Source organism: Epinephelus lanceolatus, chromosome 12 (assembly GCF_041903045.1).
Source record: "Epinephelus lanceolatus isolate andai-2023 chromosome 12, ASM4190304v1, whole genome shotgun sequence".
Taxonomy (NCBI): Eukaryota; Metazoa; Chordata; class Actinopteri; order Perciformes; family Serranidae; genus Epinephelus; species Epinephelus lanceolatus.
The window spans coordinates 41248116-41270991 of NC_135745.1; the positions used below are offsets into that span (position 1 = coordinate 41248116).

The window sequence follows — 22876 nt, forward strand, 5'->3', positions numbered from 1 at the left end:
GTACCTGACCCTATTTTATAGGCCTCTGCTCGAAATTTGCATACCCATAATTAAATGAATATATCTCTGCAACCACAAGGTCTATTTGAATACTTTTGGTGTCATTATAAAGGGAACACTTGTGAGATGTGTTAAGATGTGTAAATATCGGTATATGTGTTATATGTGAGGAGTAAATGAAGATGGCACACAGCACAAATGAAACATTTTGAGTTTCGCCTAAAAAAAAAAAGCATTTTCAGGATGAGTGTCTCTTTGGAATGATGCAGCAGCAGCTCTAAACCTCGATCACATCATAGTACAATATGTGAACATTAACTCTGCAAAGGTTGATTCTGATAAAGTGAAGCAGAACAATATTAGAGAGGTTTTAGTACAGAAAATTCAGGCGAGCTCTCCAAAACTGCTCCATGTTTGCATGTGATTTTTGTCATGTACAATCCTGTATCCTTCATTTTTTGTTTCTGTAAGTCCCTACTGATGTTTAGGGTATACACATACAACTGTCTGTTTCGTTGTTTTTTACTCTATTTCCCACTCCAAACTGACCAATATGCACCTACTACATTCAAACCTGTTTCTATTCTGAGCTTTGGAGGCCCGTATCTCTGCGACGGCCAATCAGAGTCAGCAGAATGTGTTGTGGGGAGATGTCGGCTGCTGTGAGTGGTCATTGTTTTTGTTCCCCTGGAACCTTTTTTTCTGCCCGGATTCATTTGAATGACGGACAACTTTCGGTAGTACGCAAACGGAGCGTGAATGAACAGCAGAATGCGCATTTTACGGTGAAATTAATAAGGTAAGAGCCATATTACAAATATATTTTGACAAAGAGATTTCTGTTCTTGTTCTTTGGGCTGTAGCTCTGTGATGGTTAAAGGGAGAGTTATTTGGAGTATACATGTGGAAACAGTGGAGTCTCAGCTTTCATTTGAGATGAATGGTGTGTGTTTTGAATAACATGTGGTCGAGTTAGAGCCCGAAATATACAGAGTGGGTCAGGATATCGGTGCTGTTGGAGTTAGTTGTCGTTGTTGTTTATTTAGTTGGTGTTAAAACTGAGTTTGGGGCATGTAAAAAGTTTTTTTTTACAGCCTTGTAGCTGAGGTTCTGCTGTTAAATTTGATGGGCAACATCACTCTATTCTTCTGATCAGTGTATTGATACACACCAGGCCTTTATTAGCAGGTCTAGAGGTAATTGGGGGACTTTAGGGCTTCTGACAAACTTTTTGGATTTACACATTAACCTTGTTAGTTATAAAATGTCAGAAAATATTTTTTTTAAAGGAAGAAGAATTTTAAATTTTAGGCACTGAAACTAGATACTGTAAAACTTCAATTAAAAGCCTAGTCCTAGTTAAACGCTCGGTGCCTTTTGATAACACAGTGTGGCTGCACATTTTGACAAATAAGGGCCTGTCTCACTTAGAGGCCTGGTCTAGTTGCCAGGCAATTCATTCTTATAGAAGTTCTTTGGATGTATAAAAGACACGAACAATGTGTCCATTCCTCGATTACCCTGTAAGCTATTCATGCTCCTTTAGTCCATCAGGGTCCTTGCATCAAAAGAATCACAAACGTTTCTCGTAAAAATAATCCAAGTTGTGAGGATTGTTTTAACAGGATAAAGTGGTGTCGGTATGCCGGGTGCCAAAACACTTTGTCTCTGATGTGCTGTCTGTCAGAGCTTGATCAAATGATCGATTCATAATTTATATATTATCTGAAGCCTACTTTTAAAAAGAGTATTACTCATACTGGTTTAAATAAACGATTTGATTGTATTTCCTGATCTTTGCTGAGCAACAGTTTTGTGTGACAGGAATCAAAGGCCTGTCCCAAATATAGGCTATGACTTTTTACATGTATTTTTTTCAACTGAAAAGTAAAGTCAAGGTTTTTACCTGCTGTTAGATACGAAGAGTTGGAGAGCTGGAAGCTCACAGAGTCATTTCCTGCTGAGAGAACATCTGGAGACGAGAAGGACGAGGACAGGATGAGACCAGCAGATACAAGACGACTTCAGACTCTCTGTGTGTAAATATACTCCAAAGAGTCTGCTCAACATAAATGTGGCTGTTTGAATTCAGTTATTTAATCACAGTTGTTTGCAGGATGCTTATTTCTGCCATACAATCTTGATGACTCTGTCTCATAGCATTATAAATCACTTTATCTCACTTGGTGTGACAAAAACCATCCAACTCAGGCACCACAAACTGGACTCAAAGTGGACACAGACACCAACAAAAACCCCTCGATGTTTCTCAATATACGTACAGCTATTTTTAATCTGAATGCTGCATAAGTTGTTGTCTCATTGCACACTCTTGAGAAGTAACAAAATTCAGTCTAATAATCTTGCCAGCTAGAGGTGATAACATGCTCTGACTGGCACAATTTGTCTGATACAGTTCCTAATTTCCTTTGTTGGACTCAGTTATTTGGCTTTTTCAGAGCTGTAGATCAGACATGTCATACCTGCTTTTCACTGACATCAAATCATCAACAGAAGCATAATCTGTATTAACAGGTATCTGTATATGAATGCAGAATTTGTAGACAAGACAAGATTATGACATCAGAAGTGTTCTGGGACACATTCAGTCAAAAAACATTGTGCTACAGTTTTGCGGTGGAATGACACGTTTCTAGGGCTGCCCCCTGAAGGTCGACCAAGTGTTAGCTGACCAGAAAGGTCATCAGTCAGCAGTATTAAAAGAACAAAAAACAAAAGTGAGACTCTATCAGGAGCTGCTTGACAAAATAAATCCAAACCTATATGACTGGACCATGTGGGAGTTTACTTTGAAAGGACAGACACAGGAAGTGTCCACGCTCAGCAGTCAGACAGGAGTCAGGTTAATCTCCAGGGCTGGTACCTGCGGTTATTCCACAGGCTAGTTAATAACATGTCGGGCAGGAAATCCAAAGTGTGGGATCATTTTGAGAAGGTGAAGGACGAACCCAAGGTGATATGTAAACTCATCTTCATTGGTCGACTACAAACATGACGTATCATGTGAAACATGGAAGTAGCTACATGCCCATTAGCCCACAGCGTCATTAACAGGCGGCTCGCTCAGTGTGTGACGTGCACTTGGAGATAAAATATAGGCCTATATTAATGAAGGTTCATTAGTACGGTTTGTATTTCTCTGTAATGTAGCACAGTGTTAACAATGTTACTGATACTATTCTTTCTCACACCTTCAACTCAAACCACCAAAATATATCATTTAGTCATTACATTCATATCAGAAACATGCAGGAGACTAGTCCACTGATGAAAATTCGTAGTCAAGGGCAACCATACATGTCTGAAGGTTTTATCCAGTCATCAGTGATGTCTATATAAATAAATGTCTTGTAAATCATTACTGTTGTACATAACGTTTTTTTGTTTTTATTTCACATTATGCTTGCGTAACACCATTTCTGTTTAAATAGCTTTGTTTTGTTGGAGCTGAACGTCCCCTGGTTTCCATATGTAGTCCATGTCGCGTTAACCAATCATGTTTGCATGCAGGTAAGAGGCTCAGGTGGACTAGCCTCGCATCACCAGGCTCTTCACGTAAGGCGAAGAGCCTGGTTTCTGTTCACTCTGAATTTAATCTGGATTCTGGTTCCAGTCTAGAGAGCGGATCCGGAATTCACCAAATTCACCAAAGTAAAACTTTAAATTCTGGCGCACCATCGATTTGGGGCGATGAGGGGTGTAAGAAAATCGATTAACTTAATGGCTTGGGGCTTTTCTTGTAAATTATATTCTTTAAATTAAAATTTCACCGCATTTTTATTAGCTTGGTGCTTTTACTTTGACGGAAAGGCGCATCCATTGAATTCCGGATCCTGTCTCACTCGCCCTGGTTCCGGTTCCTTACCAAAATGGCCACTAACAGCCCCAGACTACAGGTGGACAACAAAAGAGGCGAACACATTGGTCGAAATTCATCTCGGAGCCCATCAGCAATCGCCTGACACGATTTAGCTTGTACAAAATGTTTCTGCATTCATATGCAGAATGTCCATTCTCACGTCTCAGATTTCTACTCAGACTGTAATCTGTGACCACATGGAAGAGGATGTCTTGGCCTGGATATCCACAGGCTGCACCAGAACTCCTAAAATATTGACTGTCAGAGTCTAAAGGGAAACCAAAGGGCTCAGATTGACAAAAGCATGATTAAAGTTGATCTCAAGTTTAAATAGTAAAATATCTATTCAAACAGAAAAACTCAACTCAACTGTCTGACGCGCTTCCGACAGGCTTTGCACAACTTTCCTCTGAAGTTCTCCGCTCTAATAATAAACTCCTCTTCCTCAGCTCCTCCTCTTCCTCTCAGACTCAGCGTCAGATCAAAGCAACTCTGTTCAATCCCTGATTTTTTGCCTCCAGCTGCGCGTGGGCAGGAAGCTGCAGGATTAAACGGCAAGAGGTCATTGTTTTAATTGGCTGAGAGCCACAGAGGTGTGACTCAGCCATCTGCGCTCCTGCCCAATCAATCGCTCCCTCTGATGTGACACCGCTGACCCGCTCAGAAACTGACGCACTCTCCGCAGAAAGCTGACGGGACATTTTTGGTGCCTGTGTCCTCTGAGCTTCCTGACGCGGCGTCATTCGATCAGAGTTTCCGCTGACGTCACTCAGACTCACCTGCTGCTGTGAAGGCTCCGCCGGTCTGCACGGTGTTGCTGAGCTCATCTGAAACACAGAATCAAACTAATGAGAGAGCCATGCTGTTGGTGGGTCTCTGCTCTGTCAGGCAGCGTGGATTCATTTTAATCCCTCCGTGAGGACGTCAAACACAGGACTCAGCTTCTGTATGGCTAACCATATATCTTCTATAATTCTAAATTAAAGGGGACCTATTCTTCTCATTTTCAGGTTTACACTTGTGTTTTGGTTTCTACTGGAACTTGTTTACATGCTTTAATGGTCAAAAAACATTTTATTTTCCTCATACTGTCTCAGCTGGAACACCTGTATTCACCCTCTGTCTGAAACACGCCTGTCTCTTTAAGCCCCCCCAAAAAATGCCCAGGCTGCTCTGATTGGTCAGTGTGTCTGGGTCTTCCTTATTTTTGCAACTCTCAGGCCCCCAGGAAGCGCAGTGGGCCTTATGGTGCGTTTGTTTTGTACTCGGAGGTCGGAAGTCGGAGGTGGGAATGACGTCACCTCCAAGTTGACAACAGTTTTTGCATTCTAGTTGAAAAACATGTCGCCCGCAATAAAGAGTACAGACAGCTTCAAAACCATCATGCACTCCAACTGATGAAAGCCACAGATGAGGCTGACCTAATGTAAAACAATTAAGATTAAATTGCTATAAACAGTACGTCGGCAGAGTGTTTACTCGCTACGTATGTGACCGGCAGCCATCTTGAATTGGGCTGATGCGGTTGCTTCAAGTTCCGAGTTGGAGATCTGATCTCAGGGTGCGTTCGAGTTTAAACTTCTGACTGGGAACTGGGAATTTCCGACCTCCAAATACAAAATGAACGCACCATTAAACCAACGTTTGTAGTGGCCAAAAAGTGGAACTGCAATCTCTGGGGTCTGTCACGTGATGCCCTGCAGCCCAAAATACCTTTTCCCATTGACTTAAATTTGGGAGGGGACGTCTATAAATCAGTAGATACATTTTTAGAGTGACACAACCCCCTGAAATGACTCTTTAATATCAAGATCCAGTCAGTCTGATAACATTTCAAAAGGCTAGAAGAGCCACAGGATTAAATTAAATTAAAATAAGTTCTTCAAACCTATTTTCTGAAAGTAACTAGAAAAAATTTGTTTTAAAAAACAGATTTCATAAATGATTTTGATGTAATCTCTACTACCCAGCTTCACCTGCACTTACAGTCTGTTAAACGTCCACACAGACAGCAGTGTGTAACCCTGCACTCTGCAGGCTCACCAGGCTGCTGTTTCTCCTCGAATGAAGTTACCTGTGTGATTTGTAGCCGAGCAGGACGACTCAGCGAAACCTCTCAGTGTTGAGTTGTACGAGCTCTGAGTCATGCAGTCGATGGCAGCCTCGTCACATTCACACAACCTCTGCTGACACCAATCACCAGCATCTCCGGGATCAAGAGAAAGACCATTACTTAATGTCCATAGACAGTACTGTCATCGAGTAAACACTGAGACATGTGCAGACACTAGTGTCACAAATTTGATTTCCTCTGGGAAAAAAGTGGCAGGACACAGTTTGGGTAAAACATATGCTATATATAACCTGTTGTATGTACAGGTTTTCTTATCTCACTCTCAGCAAGACAGCAGATACGTGTATGTCCTAAAGTGTCAAGCTGTTCACATTAGCTCTGAGTCTTACCACAGGTGCTGTTTGCTGCTGAGCAGGTGAAGTTGTTGGGGAGGAGAGGCAGCTCCTGCCTGCAGGGGGCAGCGTTCAGGTAACACAGCCTGTGAGACTCACAGCAGCTGCAGCAGAGAAGAGAGGAGAGAGAACTTAGGGGTCTTTATAAGGAAGGAGGAGCTACCATGATGTCACCCATTGGTTTGTGGACTCCTGTTTTGAAGCCTTGAGTTCGGCCTTTTCGCCATCGCCGTCTTGGGTTTTTGGTGCCAGAGGGGACCATATTTGGTAAATGGTAAGTCACATTCACCCATTCACACGCACATTCATACACTGCATACCATGCTGCCATGTGCTACTCAGTTTTTAACACATTGATGGAACAGCCATCGGGAGCTGAGGGGTGGATCTGACTCATAGGGTTCAACCTGTTATCTGCTCTAGCAACATAGATGAAACTGTGTCAGTGGATGCCTTGTGCTTTTAACTGCAAGCCAAATCTACCTATGGGTCCAACTAAAGTACCCCAAACCTGAACCTGAACCTGAACCTAATGTCTCTCCCATGTTTTGAAACTTCTCTCCAGCTGGTTTTCGAAAATCTTTCTGCCCATTTGTGTTTTCAAACTCTCCTGGTCCACTTGGCGCACGCCCGCCTCCAGCCTCTGAATTCAAGCAAGCCTCCATGCTGAATCTTAAATTCAGCAGGTGCTGCAGCCGAACCCTGCTGCGATCAGAGTCTTACTCACATGTCCAGAGGATCCACAGGGTTTCCAACGGCCACATATCTGCAGGAGCAGCCGTAATCTTCGAGGTCGCGTGGACAAAGCCCCGTCGCACAGCGGAGCTTCAGAGCAAAACTCAGCAGCGAAGGGAAATTATCAAAGACCGAGTGGAGCCAGGTGAAGCGCAGGCCGAGACAATCTGCACCGAGAGGAGGAAAACAAGAAGAGACGGACACACAGAGGCGGTAAGAAAAACTCCATTTCCTCCACTTTGCAGGGTGAGAGCAGAGTGATTTAATCACAGATAATCCTGTTGGCAGGTTCCAATAACACGAGTCCAGAGAAGCATGCAGGGCAGAAAATTATTTAGGCCACAGCTCTCCACATGTCAGGTGAGCCCACGCTGCTGATTAGGACTATAGGTGTCCCACAGCATCACAGCGTGTGAATCAGTCTACCTCGACGTCAACAACATCAGAAAATATCACAAAACATCAGTCGGTGTTAAAGCAGCTGGATGATTGTTGGGGGAAAACAAATCGTCAGTCTGAACAATGACCGTCTGACCTGATGGAGACACTGCAGCCATTTTACAGCCTGCTGACACTCTGACCAAACCAAAAACCGAAGTCCATTTATTGAACACAAAGTTATTATATTTCAAATTATCTGAATTTTCTTGGGATTTGCTGAAACAACTGCAATAAAGACAAGCTGTCAAAATAGAGAAAAAGACTTAAGCACAGCACACATTAGCTGCAGCAGACCCTTCACCATACCCTGCACACATGATGGCCTGCGCCAATCTGAGCATTTATACTTGTGCGGTGGTGTGTCTGTGTCACTCTGCAGTTACACCTCCAAAACACTAGTCGGCGGGGTTTCTGTGTAGTGCTGTAAACTTTAGATGATTCAAAACACACATTAAACACACATTAAACATGGCTTAATAGAGACAATTTCAAACACAAGTACACAAATCAGCTTCACTACATTCTCAGAACTCATCGGCTGTATTCGGCGTCTGACTTCGGCGATAAAGCCTCTGGGGGCAGACCCCTGATTTTTTGGCATTCCGGTTTGATTTGGGCGGAGGAGGCAAATTTCCGTTTTTGACTTCTGTTTATATATAAGTAAATATGCTGAACCATTGCGATGGATTAAGAGTTTGCAGTGACGCCAATTATTATGTTCATTTTCGCCACAAATACAACATGCTAATGTTATTAGCACAAGCCTATGGCATTTTTCATTGTATAAATTAGCCTAGCAGCTAGCAGACTTTTTCTCATATAAAACCAGGGACAACAGCAACATTTAACAAAGGTAACGTTACAAAATTCAGCTCCATTACAACTCACAAGGTTCACTGACAAAACAACTGTCTTATACTTAACATGATTTCCAAACAAATACAACATGCTAAAGTTATTAGCACAAGCCTATGGCATTTTACATTGTATAAATTAGCCTAGCAGCTAGCAGAGATTTCCTCTGCTCATATGAAGCCAGGATAAATCACACACAAGACTTAAAATGCTATTTTAGTGGAGGCTTTATTGTCTTCACAATTTATTGTTTCTTATCTGTGAAATTAAAGTAAATCAAAGCTTTGTTTCCACTGAAGGAAATGGTTTCAGCTTACAGAGACAGACAGGAGGTCTGTGTTGCTGCAGCGCGTAGTTACATTTCTGGGGAGGTGCACGTCAGGCTACAGCGTAGGGTATGGCGTAAGCTCTACATCGATGCAGAAGTATAAATTCCACCTTATCCTGTTATTATGCATCCATGCTGACAATAGTTGTAGCTGGATGCATTATGTTTTCCGGGATGTCTGTCAGTCCCATGCTTGAAAACGTGATATCTCAGGAACGCCTCAAGGGAATTTCTTGGAATCTGGCAGAAACGTCCATCTGGGCTTTATATGAACTGATTTATTTTTTGATGATCAAGGATCAAGAAAGGCCAATGTCACTGTGACCTTGCGTCCATCTCTTCTCATGAACTCAATATCAGCCTAAGGGAATTTCTACAAATTTGGCACAAATGTCCACCTAGACTCAACGATGAACTGATTAGATTTTGGTCGTCAAATGTCAAGGTGACTTTGACCTTGTCTGTCTCATTCTTATGAATGCGATATCTCACCTTAATGGTAAATCTGTAAATTTGACACAAACATCCACTGCCTTAGACTGAAGAATAAACTGATTAGAAATTTGTGGTCGAAGGTTAAGGTCAGTAATATTACAAAGTATGTTTCTGGGGACATGTCCCTACTGTCCACATGCAAACATGCACCCTCGATGTCAACATCATGTTAATACATGTGGATATATAGAGTCTTACTTTCATTTATTTAGTCCGAGCAGTTGTTAAAATTTTCAATTTCTATTCAAATAACTTCAAATATTATAATAACCTCACCTGGCGCCAATCATTTTGTTGTGTTTGAAATTTGAGGGAAAACTGGACCATTTTACAGGACAGCTACAGTACCACATTTTTCAACATGTCATTTTCAAAGACAGTGTGATTATGAGAATCTGTTTATAGAAGAATTGCCTGTTCTCTGATTCTTTAAAAACCTATGTTACCTACATATATTGACATTGCATTTTTGTTAACAAAGACCGTTCAGATTGGCAGATCGTGTTTTTTTTTTTTCCTTAGATAATTTTTGGGCATTTTTAGCCTTTATTTGACAGGACAGACAAGCATGAAGGGGTGAGAGAGAGAGAGGGAGTGACATGCAGCAAAGGGCCACGGGTTGGATTCAAACCCAGGCCGCTGTGGCAACAGCCTTGTACATGGGGCGCCTGCTCCACCACTAAGCCACCGACGCCCCTGGCAGATCTTGTTTGAAACATTAACTGATGGTTAGCCTAGATATTTATCTGTATATGACAGTGAACACAGTGAAGCCCCTGCAGCACTCTGACCTTTCTGTCTCACATGAATCACATGACTGATTGTTTGAACTCAGTGAAGCAATGAATCACGTACTGTGATTAGCTGATTCGTTCATTAATATTAAGATAAACTATGCCTCTCATGTGACAGTCATATCAATCACTATCATGTTTCATCCTCACCAGTCACGTTATCTGCATTCTGCTCACTGGTTCCTGGATCTGGGCAGAAGATGGAGCTGGCAGACAGCGCTAAAGACAGAGACAATAATGAGTCATTTTTAATGGTTAATCCATCAGATTACATCCTTATAGCTTTATATACAGGATGCACTTTTCTAGGTTAAAACATATTTCTTTCATCAGGTTTTTATCAAAAAGCCAAACAATGTTAGTGAGGTTTTCTGTCCACATGAAAAAGGAGTAGTAAAAGAAAAATGCAGCAGCTTGTTAATATTTGTAACTTATTTTTAATTAATTTTTTGGTCCACATGCAACCGAGTGTGTCATTAAAATGTAGTTGGTTACTTTCATAAAAATACATTTTGTTATATTTGCTGAAACTGTCACTGTATCTTGACATGAGACATGATCTGTGAGAAAAAAACCAGCCCGTTTCTCTGCCTCCATGCAGTGCTTCTTATGGCATTTGCAAGAATCCTCCAGGGCTGAATGAGAACAACCAATCAGAGTTGAGGAGTCTCTAACGCAGCTGTCAGGCACAGGTAAAAAATGAACTAAAAATATAACAAAAATAAAAATATATTTTGTATTTTTTTGAATAAAACAAAGTATAAAGTGTGCAGTATATGTGTAATATTTTGACATCTGAATCACTATTATCAAGCCACAATTCCTTTTATTTTTAAAGTCAATGACACATGTTGAACCTTTGAACCCATTGTCACACTGGTCACCGACGTGGAGGACTCCAGCCATGAAACTTTGCAGCCTGAGGATGAGGTGGCAGCCTACATGGAGTTCAGATCCTATGGAGGTTTGATGGTAGTGGAAGGAGCATGCTAAAGTGTTTCCTAACCTGGCAGTGATTGAATGTTTTCACCATCCAGTCAAAGAGACGTCTCCTCCGCTGGATGTGGAATCCAAGAACGGAGAACCCAGCTTAATGTGCGGGACTGGAGTCTGGGTGGGTTTAATCACGGGTGCAGGTCAGGTGGGATCACTTATGACATATGACGTTAACATTTTGTTAGTTTTTAACTGTGTTGTTCAGTTACCAAAATTTGCATCTTCCAGACGTCTCATGCCAACGTCATCTTGACACAGAAGGAAGGGAAGCAAAAACCCAACATCCGCAAAACTTTGTAGTGTAACTTCTACACAACATAAAATTCTAATGTCTTTACATTACTCTAAAATATCATCAACCTGACTTTTATTCGATCCAAAAGTTAACGTTTGTACAGCATAAGAGTTCAACATGTTTCTGAGTCATATGAACGTCTGGCGCCAGCTGGGACGAACTAAGTAGACTAAAATATGTTTCTGAAAACATTTGAGATGACAAATACGTGATGCAGTAACAGAATCAGAATTGATCAGCACTGCCTTGTTAGATAATCTGACCGCAGATTATGAGCAATGACTATCTGTCTCATGCACTACTGTCAGGAAACAGTGACAGTTCCAGCAAATATGACAAAAAGGTTTGTTTTATGAAAGTTAGCGTCTGTAGCATGAGTGTGCTTACTCACCGTTTGGAACAGCAGATAGCATGAAAATCCATATCAGAAACATGACTTGAACCTGCATTCAGATGGAGAAGACTTTTGTTTCATGAACTTTTAATTAGGTGACAGAAGACACAAACATTTTACTATGAAACATCTTTGCAGTTGTAGGCAGGTGTGAAGTAATATAGCAGCACAAACAGCTCCACATTATTATTATCATTATTATTGCAAAAGCTTGGCTTAAACTCTGTCACTCACCTCAACACCCACTCAGGTGATGTGGAGACCTTATACCCAATCAAAGAAATGAACATGCTCATCACAGGGGGCCAGAAATATCACCATTTATTTTCTTTTTTCATGTAACAGAGACCTGAATTTACCCCGACATCTCCCACCCAGCTCCATAAATTACCCCCGTCATTACAGCGCTGATTACTGCCACGCCAGACGAGACGGACGACCTTCTCCGCTCGCTGGTTTGGTGTCTTTAATGGCTTCAAACAGCTCAGCCCACCTGTGGCTCCCTCTGCTCGGCGAGGTGACAGAGTGTATCATTACTGTTATTCAGGCCCCCGGCACATTTCACTTAGAGCAGTGGAGTTATCGGTACTTCAGGCATCAATGCAGCACAGAGGAGGTCAGCTGTCTCATTAATGCAGTTATATATATGGCTTTATTTCATCTTGAATGTCATCTTAAAACTGAAGTGGTCAATGCTGCTCTTTAATGCAACATAATGGCAACAAAGAGTCATTTATATGATCTCTGGGGTTTGTATCAAATGAGTCCACACTAGGGGAACCTTTGAGGTATTTTTAACCACTTCCACATCTTATTATACTAAAAATATGTCTATAAGAATGTGTATGTCACTGTCTGGCTCACAGTGGGGGAGAGAAATATAAGGAGACACTGTTAGTCGTTGTGTGGTGGGCTGAATGACCTGAGGAGGTGGGGACACTAGCAGGGGAACATGCATGTGCAAAACAGGAGCTCTTATTTCCTGTTTTCTGTCTGCTTGTGTGTTATATTTTGGTCTGAGGTGCTAAGCTTCAGACTATGACGCTCACGGTACTCCACCAGCATCAGTTTTACATATGTGAACTTCTGCTCTTTACATGCATTCAATGTCTTTTTAAAACAAACTTTCAGATAGGTTTAGGAACCAAAATTGCGTGGTTATGTTAGGGAAAAACATGTTTGGCTTAAAAGAAAGCTGATGTTGGTTTGACATGGGACACAAATAGCAGTCTCCTGGGTGAAAGTCCTGTGTCTGACACATCTGCCCATCCATACCGACCCCCTGGTACCACTATGGCTCGTACAGACACTTAAGGCTGCCTTGTGCATCCAAGAGGGACGTGACAAAGCGTCAGTATTTTTGACGACCTGGGAGTGAGAATGGGTTCAATGGGTTCCTCAGCTGCAATTGCTATGACAAAGACTGGAGCGCTCCATTGCTGCAATTAGAAGAACACTGCACCACAATCACTGACTTCATTTAAAAAGGATTTAACTCCAGTCTCTGAATTTATCCAATAAGAGCTACAATACGTCAAATGTCACTTTACCTTGTTATTAGCTGATCTGAGACCTAAAGACTGGAGAAACAGCTACAAGAGAAATATTACAGTCTGCAAACTGACTGCTAACACACTTAGCAGCTGGAAAAATGCTAGTGGCTGTCAATCAAAATGGCTGTCTGGGCCTTAAAGGTCCAGTGTGTGAGATTTGGTGGCATCTAGTGGTCAGGCTGCAGACTGCAACCGACTGAAACTTCTCCAAGCCAAGCTTGCAGGACAAGTGTCATCAGCTACAATTGTACAAGGGCTGGACTTTCAAATTAAAAAAATAAAATAAAATAAAATATATGTTTATAGTCAAACACAGATTAATAGTTTAGTCAATAATTGTTTGATCAAATGATAAAATTATTTTAATAATCAAAAAAGATAATGAAATAAAAAGTTATGTCAGAGCACATGGAGAATTAAAAAGAAAAAAAAGGAGTTGAATAAGAGCCGTGAGTTAGTCCCCATCCTTGAATGCAGATATGGCGGCAGCAGTCCATCATAAAAGACAGGAATTATTTCAGGTTCTATTATCCGGTCCGCGCCACCCGACCAGCAAAATATGGGTTAAATTAAAAAACCCGAACCTGACAAGACCTGAAAACCTTGAACTTTATGCATTAAAGTAGCAAAATTATCAGGACTGAAGACTAAGACATGGAGAGAGAGATGGGGCGTTGGTGGCTTAGTGGTAGAGCAGGCGCCCCATATACATGGCTGTTGCCGCAGCGGCCTGGGTTCGACTCCAGCCTGTGGCCCTTTGTTGCATGTCACTCCCTCTCTCTCTCTCTCTCCCCCTTTCACACTTAATTGTCCTATCGATTAAAGGCAAAATGGCCCAAAAAAAAAGACATGGAGAGAGACACAGACTGAGGGCCACGCCACATTGTGTATCTGTAAGTTATTTATAGCTCACTCAGGATGCTGATTTGTCACTTTTTGGCATTTAATATTTTGATATATTCTAGAAAGCTTACCTGAACCTGACAAATGGTTTCTAACGTCTTTTAAATTCATTAGCGTTCGGCAGGCTGCTATCAGAAGCTTTGGTGGGCCATATGAAGCCCGCAGGCCACCAGTTGATGATCACTGGTGTAAGAGAACTACAGTGTCCCATGCAAAAATGCCAAATGTTGGTTTGTCTATTCTGGGCTACAAAATAGCAGACTGTGGATTAAAACTGCTCCTTCAAAGGTTACGAAAACATAACTATTCTGTAGCTGCCTCACGAACATTGTGTAGCTTTTTGATAAAAACCTGATGAAAGAAATATGTTTAAACCAAGAAAAGTGGAACCAGCCATCTTGAGCAGTGGGCTGAACTTCAGCATCCTGTATATGAAGCTATATAAGGATGTAATCTGACGGTTTAGTGATGTGTTGAATGTGTAATAACCATTATAAAAATGACTCATTATTGTCTCCTTCAGTGCTGTCTGCACATTAGCATTTCTAGCTACAAAATTTCATTCATTCATTCATTCATTCATTCATTCATCTTCTAACGACTTCATCCTCTTGAGGGTCGCGGGGGGGTGGAGCCTATCCCAGCTGCCACTGGGTGAGAGGCAGGGTTCACCCTGGACAGGTCACCAGACTATCACAGGGCTGACACATAGAGACAGACAACCACTCACGCTCACATTCACACCTACGGACAATTTAGAGTCACCAGTTAACCTGCATGTCTTTGGACTGTGGGAGGAAGCTGGAGCACCTGGAGGAAACCCACGCTAACACGGGGAGAACATGCAAACTCCGCACAGAAGGGTTCCGACACCTGGGATAGAACCGGCAACCCTCTTGCTGTGAGGCGAAGGTGCTAACCACTGCACCACCGTGCCGCCCAGCTACAAAATTTATTAGTGTAAAGTTATTGTCATTGTTATTGTAATTGTAGGAAACTACAATTATTCTTTGTGACAATCTGATCTCACTAAAGTTGAATTAGGACCTAATTATTTTTTTTGGCCACAATGGGAGACTGGAGACTCGACAACAAGCTACTGTAGCAGACAGACACAAAGTGTGTGCTATAACCACCTTAAAGTTGTTAGTAAGTTTAAAATTAGCTGCCCAATTCCATCTTGCAAACACAGAACATAATCTTCCCATCTCAAGTCCAATATTTACTCTCTTCTAGCTTTGTTTTTGGTCGCCACCAACTCGTGAGGGAAACATCTCTCTCTTTAGCTGCTCCGTGAGCAGCGATGAAAACAGCTGCCTGCTGCTGCTGGAAACACTGAGACTGAACCAGACAGGAAATGTGCCACAAAACCAAAACTAGAAGCTAAAAGGGGCTGAAACACTCTGTCCATTTTAGCTTAAATCAAACACTGTACAATGCAAAATTACAGAGCAACTACATCACAAACTAAGACCTGTAATTATGAATTAAAGCCTCCAAAAACTGAGCGCAACAGTTAACCAAACAAAACTTTAAAATGTCAAACAAACTGAGTCAGTGAATAAAATCTTACCTTATTTGTGGGGCAGCAGCTGCAGCAGTTGGTGTCTCTTCATTGAATAAAGATGAGCATGAAACCCTGAGTCATTGTAAGGAATCACACGCAGCTCCGATGGACATTAGCAGTCAACAGAGAGGGTGGAAGCTTTTCTAGTCCTTTTGTGGCCTTGAATAAACTCTCAGCTCCACTAACTGTGTTTATCAGTCCAACTGAGGAGGTGGGGCACCTTTAGCCCCTTCAGTTCAGGTCTTATTGGCTATCAGGTGACACCTGAGCAGGAGCTTATCATAGTTTGGTTCCTGTGCAGGTATTTGAGGCTTTAACGGAGGTAGGGTCCTGACAGAGGGACCCACAGAGTGGTCTTTGTGCCACAGGGGGCTGGATCTGTGACCCAGGGGTCGACCTGGTCTTATCTGATCCTCGCGGGAGTTCAGATCAATGACTACCTGCAGGGGAGGAGGGGTCAGTGAAGCAGAGGAGCTGTGGGTTTAATAACAGGTGGAGGGTGGGCTGATAGTGGGGCATTGTGTGAGACAGGTGCATCTATGAGGGAGGATGGTACAGATGTTTATGTCAGATGTCCTCTTACATACAAGAAGTGGACACAATTACAGAAACACGTACAGAGCAGAAGTCCTGCAGCGATGGCCAGTTTGATATAAATCGAACTTCATGTAGGTGTTGATTTAATTTTAATTTAGTTTCACTCATAGCGGCACTGTACAGAGTTAGCATGCACACAAGGATGCACGTGTTTGCTGCAGTGGAGTGACATGAAACCTTTTAGAGTGACATCACGTGCTGTGCAGTTTATACAGTTTAAGGGGTCCCTCAAGATAAATATAAATGATCTATACATGATAAAGAGAGCTGCAGTTTTGTGAGCTTTCGGCTGCATTTCACAGTCATTTGCCAACGACTCAGAAAACGACATATATGACTGTTGGAGAGTAACAGCGACAGATGCACATGCTCATAGAACTAGAGTTACATCCAGTAACTACTAATTAATGCTGTGAAACGGTCACAGATTGGTTAGGTTTAGGACGAGATTATGATTTGGGTTAAAACAAGTATGCTTAGTAGATAAATTACAGATGTATGTTAAAGGTTTAGTGTGTGAGATTTAGGGGGATTTCGATGCATCTAGCGGTGAGGATAGCAGACTGCAACCAGCTGAAACTTCTGGTTAGAATTCCTTCAGTGTTAATTGTTCAGGAGGTTTTTACTGCAGAGGTCTCTTCCTCTCCAAAACAAACTGAAAAGCAGATTTAAACCAGTAAAAACACTAAATAAAGCAGTTTTACGTTACAAAGCAGATTTGTCTCTACTACCCTGTTTGGCTGGTAGCAGAAGGCCTGCTTGCACAGCACCTGCAGAAGTGTGCTCATCTTATTTTTGATCCAGAACTTCAAGAGGAGAGAAATTATCGGCAGAGGTCTCCTCCTCTAAAAAACAAAAAGGACCCAATGGTTTAAACCAGTAAAAACAATAAATAAAGCAGTTTCATTTAACAAATTGGTGTTTTTCCAAATGCTGTTTGGAATGTGAAAGATGAGCCGCGACATTTAGGAGGTTTTTACAGGGAGCTGAATTATCCGCAGAGGACTTCTCCTCTCCAAAACAAATGGACCAGGTGATTATAACCAGTAAAAACACTTTATAAAGCAGTTTCACCAAAAAATAGAAGTCTTCACCCAACAATAAATGCAAATATGGGGCATAACAAGCGTAATGAGCTGCTTGTACAGTAGGGTGACCATATTTTGATTTCCAAAAAAGAGGACACTTGGCCGGCCACGACATAGCCTACTTAAATGATACTCGCAGTTTACTCAAAGATGCCTTATAATTTTAATATATTTAAAATTTATATGTATGGATAGAAAATTCAGTTATATTACAAAATAATATCTTTCAAAGACAGAAATTCAGATAGGCCCCTGTAGATAGGGGACACATACACACACTAGAGTGTGGCAATCCGAGCCCGACGGTACCGATGGGTCGGGCCGGGTTTGGTCAAAAATGTATAAATTGTATTCGGGCTCGGGTCGGATTCAGTCAGCTTTCAGTGAAAATGTAGTGTAAAAATAAATAAAATCCTATTGTCTGTCCTGTTTATTGCTTGGGCACTGTTATTTACGTGACAACACCTGAACATAACACACACACACACACACACACACACACACACGTTTGTTTCTACCTCTCCCCTCGCTGAAGTCTCGGACCGAGCCGCCCGCCTCCGCCCTGATTAAACGCTGAAAATAAAATAAAAGAGGGAGACAGGTTTTTCCTATTTTATCTTATTTTGTTATATTTCTCCCTCTCCTCTTGCTAGAAGCGTCGGAGCTCCCGCCTCCCGCTCCCGTCTCAAACACGGAGGTCTCCCTCTCCGCAGCTGAGCACCCACGGCGCACGCCCGGCCTGTTAAATAGCCTGTAACCACTGTGTGACACAAACTCAGTGCTTTGGTCATTAAATAATGTCGGGCTTGGTTCGGGTTCGGACAGAAATATGCTGCCCATGCAGCACTCTAACACACACACACAAACACACGGAAAACCAGACATTATCATCAGTTTATAAAAACCCCCCGGACGCCCGGACGGGACGTGAAAAGTGGACATGTCCGGGCAAAAGAGGACGTTTGGTCAGCCTATTGTACAGACCTCACATACGGCTGTTTTGGAGGAGGGCGGCGGTCAGGGGTGAAATCAAAAATCAAAACAAAAGTTACGACGACATACAGACTGGAGACAAATGGTGGTAATCTGTATCTTCCACCTCATTAGTCTTTGATGTAGATCTGACTGAAAAGCAGCATCAGAGAGATGGAGCAGGGGCAGCTGGGAAAATTAGCCAGACTTTTATTAAACTGACAAGAAAAATCTAAATTGGTTCCTTTAGAAAAAGACACAGTTTGTACATATTTTCCCAAATTCCAGACCGTTTCCAAACCTTTAAATCATCAGCTGATTTGAAAAGCTTGGTTTTAAATCTGATGTTTATAAATAGTCCAGGATTCCAGATTTTGGTGTTTGGTTTGGTGCAGTTAGGTCATACGTGTAGTGTCCGCTAAAAATCTAAATCACTGTGTAGATTCTAGTGATAAAAGTCAACATATGACAAATGTGTAAAAGTCGCACTTCTGTATAAAAACTTTCAGTGTAAACAATTTCCAGATTCCATTCAGATTTAGAAATCTGTTTCCACACATTCCTCAGATGCTCCAGGAGTGTACTCAGCTGTAGTTTGTAGTTTTCAGTCACTTCCTGTGATGATGAACAGCTCTTTGTTTCACTCTGGTCACAGTTTATTGCACATCTTTGTCAGGCATCTCTGTTTCAGATCTGTGGAGGGAGGAGGGTGGAGACGAGGGTAAATGACAGTGGACACAGACTCTTCTGTCAGCTGCGGCTTTAATGAGGTCATCTCTGACACACTTGAAAAAAAAAAAAGCTTTTAAAGTAACTGGAGAGATGAGCTGTAATCCAAAAGTTCAGGTTATGTTATGTACAGTTTTGATACTTTGAATTTCAGTAAAAAACATGATTTAGTCAAGTTAAACTTTTGATAAACTGCAGGTAACCATGGTAACATTTGTGACGCTTCTAAAGAAACCAACCTTGTCATGAACTGACTACAGACATGGAGGAGGATTTAAACACACCCAACCGTTCTTCCCTTGGTCAGTGGAAAGAAGACAGAAGAGACATTGGGCCCTATCTTAAACCTTCTGCACAGTTCAGCACAACTGACACTGCTAGTTTCAGACCGGCGCAGGTGTCATCTCTGCAGGCCGCGCCTACGTTGTGCAAGTAGAAAAAGTACTTGTGCCCATCTGTGAGCGCACGAGCATGTAGGTCTTAAAATGAGACGTCGTCAGGTCAATGGTATTTTGAGGCAGCAGAAAGTCACTGCAGCATTGACTCCTGAAAACCTGCTCTAAACCTGTGGTGTGTCACCTCAAGTTACAGTTACACCTCAAGTTTAGTTGATTCAACACACATTAAACACACATTAAACACTGCTTGTTACTTGCAGGGACACACAGGTGGGTTGAAGGTTGGTGAAATAAAAACATCAATAAGGAAGAATTATGTTCTCTGAAATGTGAACGTAGGATGATACAGAAACTACCAAATGCTGTGTAACTACGTTAGAGGATTCCCTCCCTCTGAGCAACAGGGCAGTGCTGGATACCTTTTTTCATGTGCCCAAAATAAATTGGAGGAGGCGGCCAAAACCACAGGGACCAAATGGTCAACTATCCATCAAGTAAGTATAACTAATATGTCTTTATGCATGTAATACTGATACCAAGAATTGTCGTTTTTCTTCCGGCAACAAGCAAAGCTCTCGCGAGATGACATCACAGCCCAGAGGTAAGGGAAACGCTTAGTATGCTATTTACAGAGATAGCACTGGCGATCTGAACCGGTCAGTGGCGAAAAAAAAAACACTTTTAATACGCAAACTTATACGGGACGCATTTGCCCCCATATCTACCTCGCGGCTGCCGGTTGCATCCGCCTCCCTCAATACTGAACCAATTTTAAAACGAGTTGTACCTATGAATCATACGCACACATACACATGGGGAAATAGGGCCCAGGTTGAAAAATACCGAAGTTATCCTTTAAATGTGTGAAATGACTTTCAGTGTGAGGAGTTCCAACATAAAAAGACACCCTGCCTGTCTTCACACCTCGCTGTGCGTTATGCTGTTCTACCTGGATCATAAGTGTGTTTTGATTTCACTGAGGCTCAAGATGACGTCATTCACAGCAATAAATTAACAAATATCTGAAAATTGCAAGTTACTGGCAAAGAAACCCCTAAAACAAAACAGAAATGTTATAAAAAGGTCAATGATGTTTACTTCACTTTGCTTTGATTTTTAATAATCGTTTCTAATAACTGGTTGCCAAACTGTTGAAGACACAACCTATTCCACATCATGATTTAGATTAAACATGTTGTGCTGAAACAATTAGTCCACTGACAGAAAATCATTTGCCAACTATTTTTATGACTGATTAAGTAATCAGTTAAGTCAGTAAATCATGTGTGCCTAACAATTACTGTTTCATGGCATCATTGTAAATTCAGTGGGTCTCATTTATCTAATGTCAGTGAATCTGTGAGTACATGTGCACATTAAAAACCTACACGAGAATCATGAACACCGCAGAAGACTCAGATTTGACCGTAGGCACGTTTATATGTTCATGAGTGCCAATCACTCATAAGCGCTCCTGCGAGTCAGCAGGAATATCACGTGACCACTGTACAAAGAGGTGAGAATTACCATGGACAGGTGCATCCTGTCGACCTGCAGACATGGAGCAAGGAAAGAAAGAAAGACAGAGAGAAAAAGAACAGCTTTTCTGACGCTGAGACTTATTTTAGGTGAAGTGGGGTTGAGAAAACATTTTGATTTTCTTCTGTTAGTAGTGGTGTGACAGGGACAGGTAAATCAAAGGCCTGGAAGGAGGTAACAGGTGCCGTTTACTCTCTGTTCTCCATTGTGAGAACCATCCAAGAAGTTAAAAGACAATGGTTCAATATGAAACTTGATGCAAAAAAAGTACACAAGCCTAAAAGACCCCACAACTACAGGAGGCTCCGCCCACTCACAGCTGCAGACAAACACATTGCTTGCATCATTGGAGAGAAGAGACAGCAACATGCCTCCACTGGATCAGTCAACAGCAAACTCAGAAGGTACGGTGATGTACTATTATATGCAACAAGTGGCCTTGTTTTTAATAGACGACAGGATTACTCAAAAAAGTGATAATTGATAATTGGAATTATTGTTATTCGGAACTCTAGACTGATGTAAATATCAACTTAACATATTGATCATGAGTCTGACTGCTACCAAACCTGATGTTTTCTGGTTTAACTGTGATGTTGCGCATCATGACGCAGATCTAAATGAAGCAGCGCCACACAGGACACTTCATCTAAATGATCTCTGACTGCTTAACTTCATTTCACTCACTGCTACTTTATGTCAATTTCAAATCAAAGCCCTGTAAAAAAAGCGAGTCTAAAAATACACACTGAGGACTAATTAGAGCTGGAGAGAGGGCTGATATGACACCCTGTGAGTCCTGTCTCTGGCCAGGCGGTGGGATCAGCTCTGGATGATCAGCGTGTCAGAAGCTGTGAGAGAGGCGTCTCTCTCCGCGACCTCTTGAGCCCATTAGCTCAGAGGATTCACGGCTGTGGCTCGGCGGCTTCCTGCAGAGCTGCTGCTCTAATGAGCTCTGATACCAACTCCCAGTAACATGGCTGACACGTCCCCATCAGTACAGGTGAAGGATGAAGTGTGCTCCCCAATTATTTCTGATTCGCACACTCACAGCTCTGTTTGTAGTCGACTGTGTTTTAAAACCACCAACATGACTGCTACTTAAAAAATGGACATCACTCCAAGTTATTCTCGATACTCTCAAAGCATCAAGCAACAAATTAGCCTGTGTGTTGAACAGTGCTTGTATCCTCTGCTCCATAAGTGTCTCATCTGAGGAGGGTGTGTTTTCTGTCTTTCAGTATTATAGTACAACTAGTCCATAGCCATTGGTAGCTTTGTCCCCTTCTACCTATGCCAGTCCTCAATGCCTATGTGCAGTTTCACATAGATTGACCACGTCAGTGAGTAGAAAAACATGGGACAGACAGAATGACTGACTGACAGAATGACACACTGACAGTTTCTGTGATTATGTACAGCATACCATACCATGACTTAGTCATACCAAACATTAGAAAACAACACCAACATTGGTCCACAGAGGGAGCCACAGCGATCGGTCACATTTTAGCCATTTTGAAGCATTTTTCTGTTGTTATAGCGCCACCCAGTTGCCAATTAGAGTTAAATTTCTCCAGTCACCTTGAGGCGTCCTGTTCTACATATCTACCAAGTTTAGTAAAAATCCATATGGCGGTTAGGCCTAGATAAGAAATGAGCTCTCTAGCGCCCCCATTTTGTTTGATGGGGTCAATAATGGAGGGGTCCCCTCAGATTATGTGTGGTCATATGCCTACAAAGTTGCGTGGTGATGGGTGAAACCCTTGAGATGTTATACACCTTTATGTGATGAGCCACGCCCTCCGCAATATTCATTGCCTTATAGAAGCTCAGTTTTAGTAAGTTTTC

At 42.0% G+C, this 22876-nt stretch overlaps 2 protein-coding genes across 4 annotated transcripts in view; both read right to left on the reverse strand.

Moving 5' to 3' along the window:
- Positions 1 to 15845, reverse strand: part of oc90 (otoconin 90) — a 44731-nt gene extending 28886 nt beyond the window's left edge. For both annotated transcript variants that reach the window (XM_033649791.2, XM_033649790.2), the window contains exons 1-8: positions 15709 to 15845; positions 11677 to 11728; positions 10145 to 10213; positions 7074 to 7248; positions 6344 to 6450; positions 5955 to 6086; positions 4660 to 4707; positions 1907 to 1972 (exon numbers count right to left, since the gene is read on the reverse strand). In XM_033649791.2, the coding sequence (XP_033505682.2) occupies positions 1907 to 1972; positions 4660 to 4707; positions 5955 to 6086; positions 6344 to 6450; positions 7074 to 7248; positions 10145 to 10213; positions 11677 to 11719 (640 nt within the window). In that variant the 5' untranslated portion in view covers positions 11720 to 11728; positions 15709 to 15845. The remainder of the gene's footprint in view (positions 1 to 1906; positions 1973 to 4659; positions 4708 to 5954; positions 6087 to 6343; positions 6451 to 7073; positions 7249 to 10144; positions 10214 to 11676; positions 11729 to 15708) is intronic.
- A 2710-nt stretch (positions 15846 to 18555) lies between these two features.
- Positions 18556 to 22876, reverse strand: part of hhla1 (HHLA1 neighbor of OC90) — a 32927-nt gene continuing 28606 nt past the window's right edge. For both annotated transcript variants that reach the window (XM_033651341.2, XM_033651340.2), the window contains exon 16: positions 18556 to 19052. In XM_033651341.2, the coding sequence (XP_033507232.2) occupies positions 19009 to 19052 (44 nt within the window). In that variant the 3' untranslated portion in view covers positions 18556 to 19008. The remainder of the gene's footprint in view (positions 19053 to 22876) is intronic.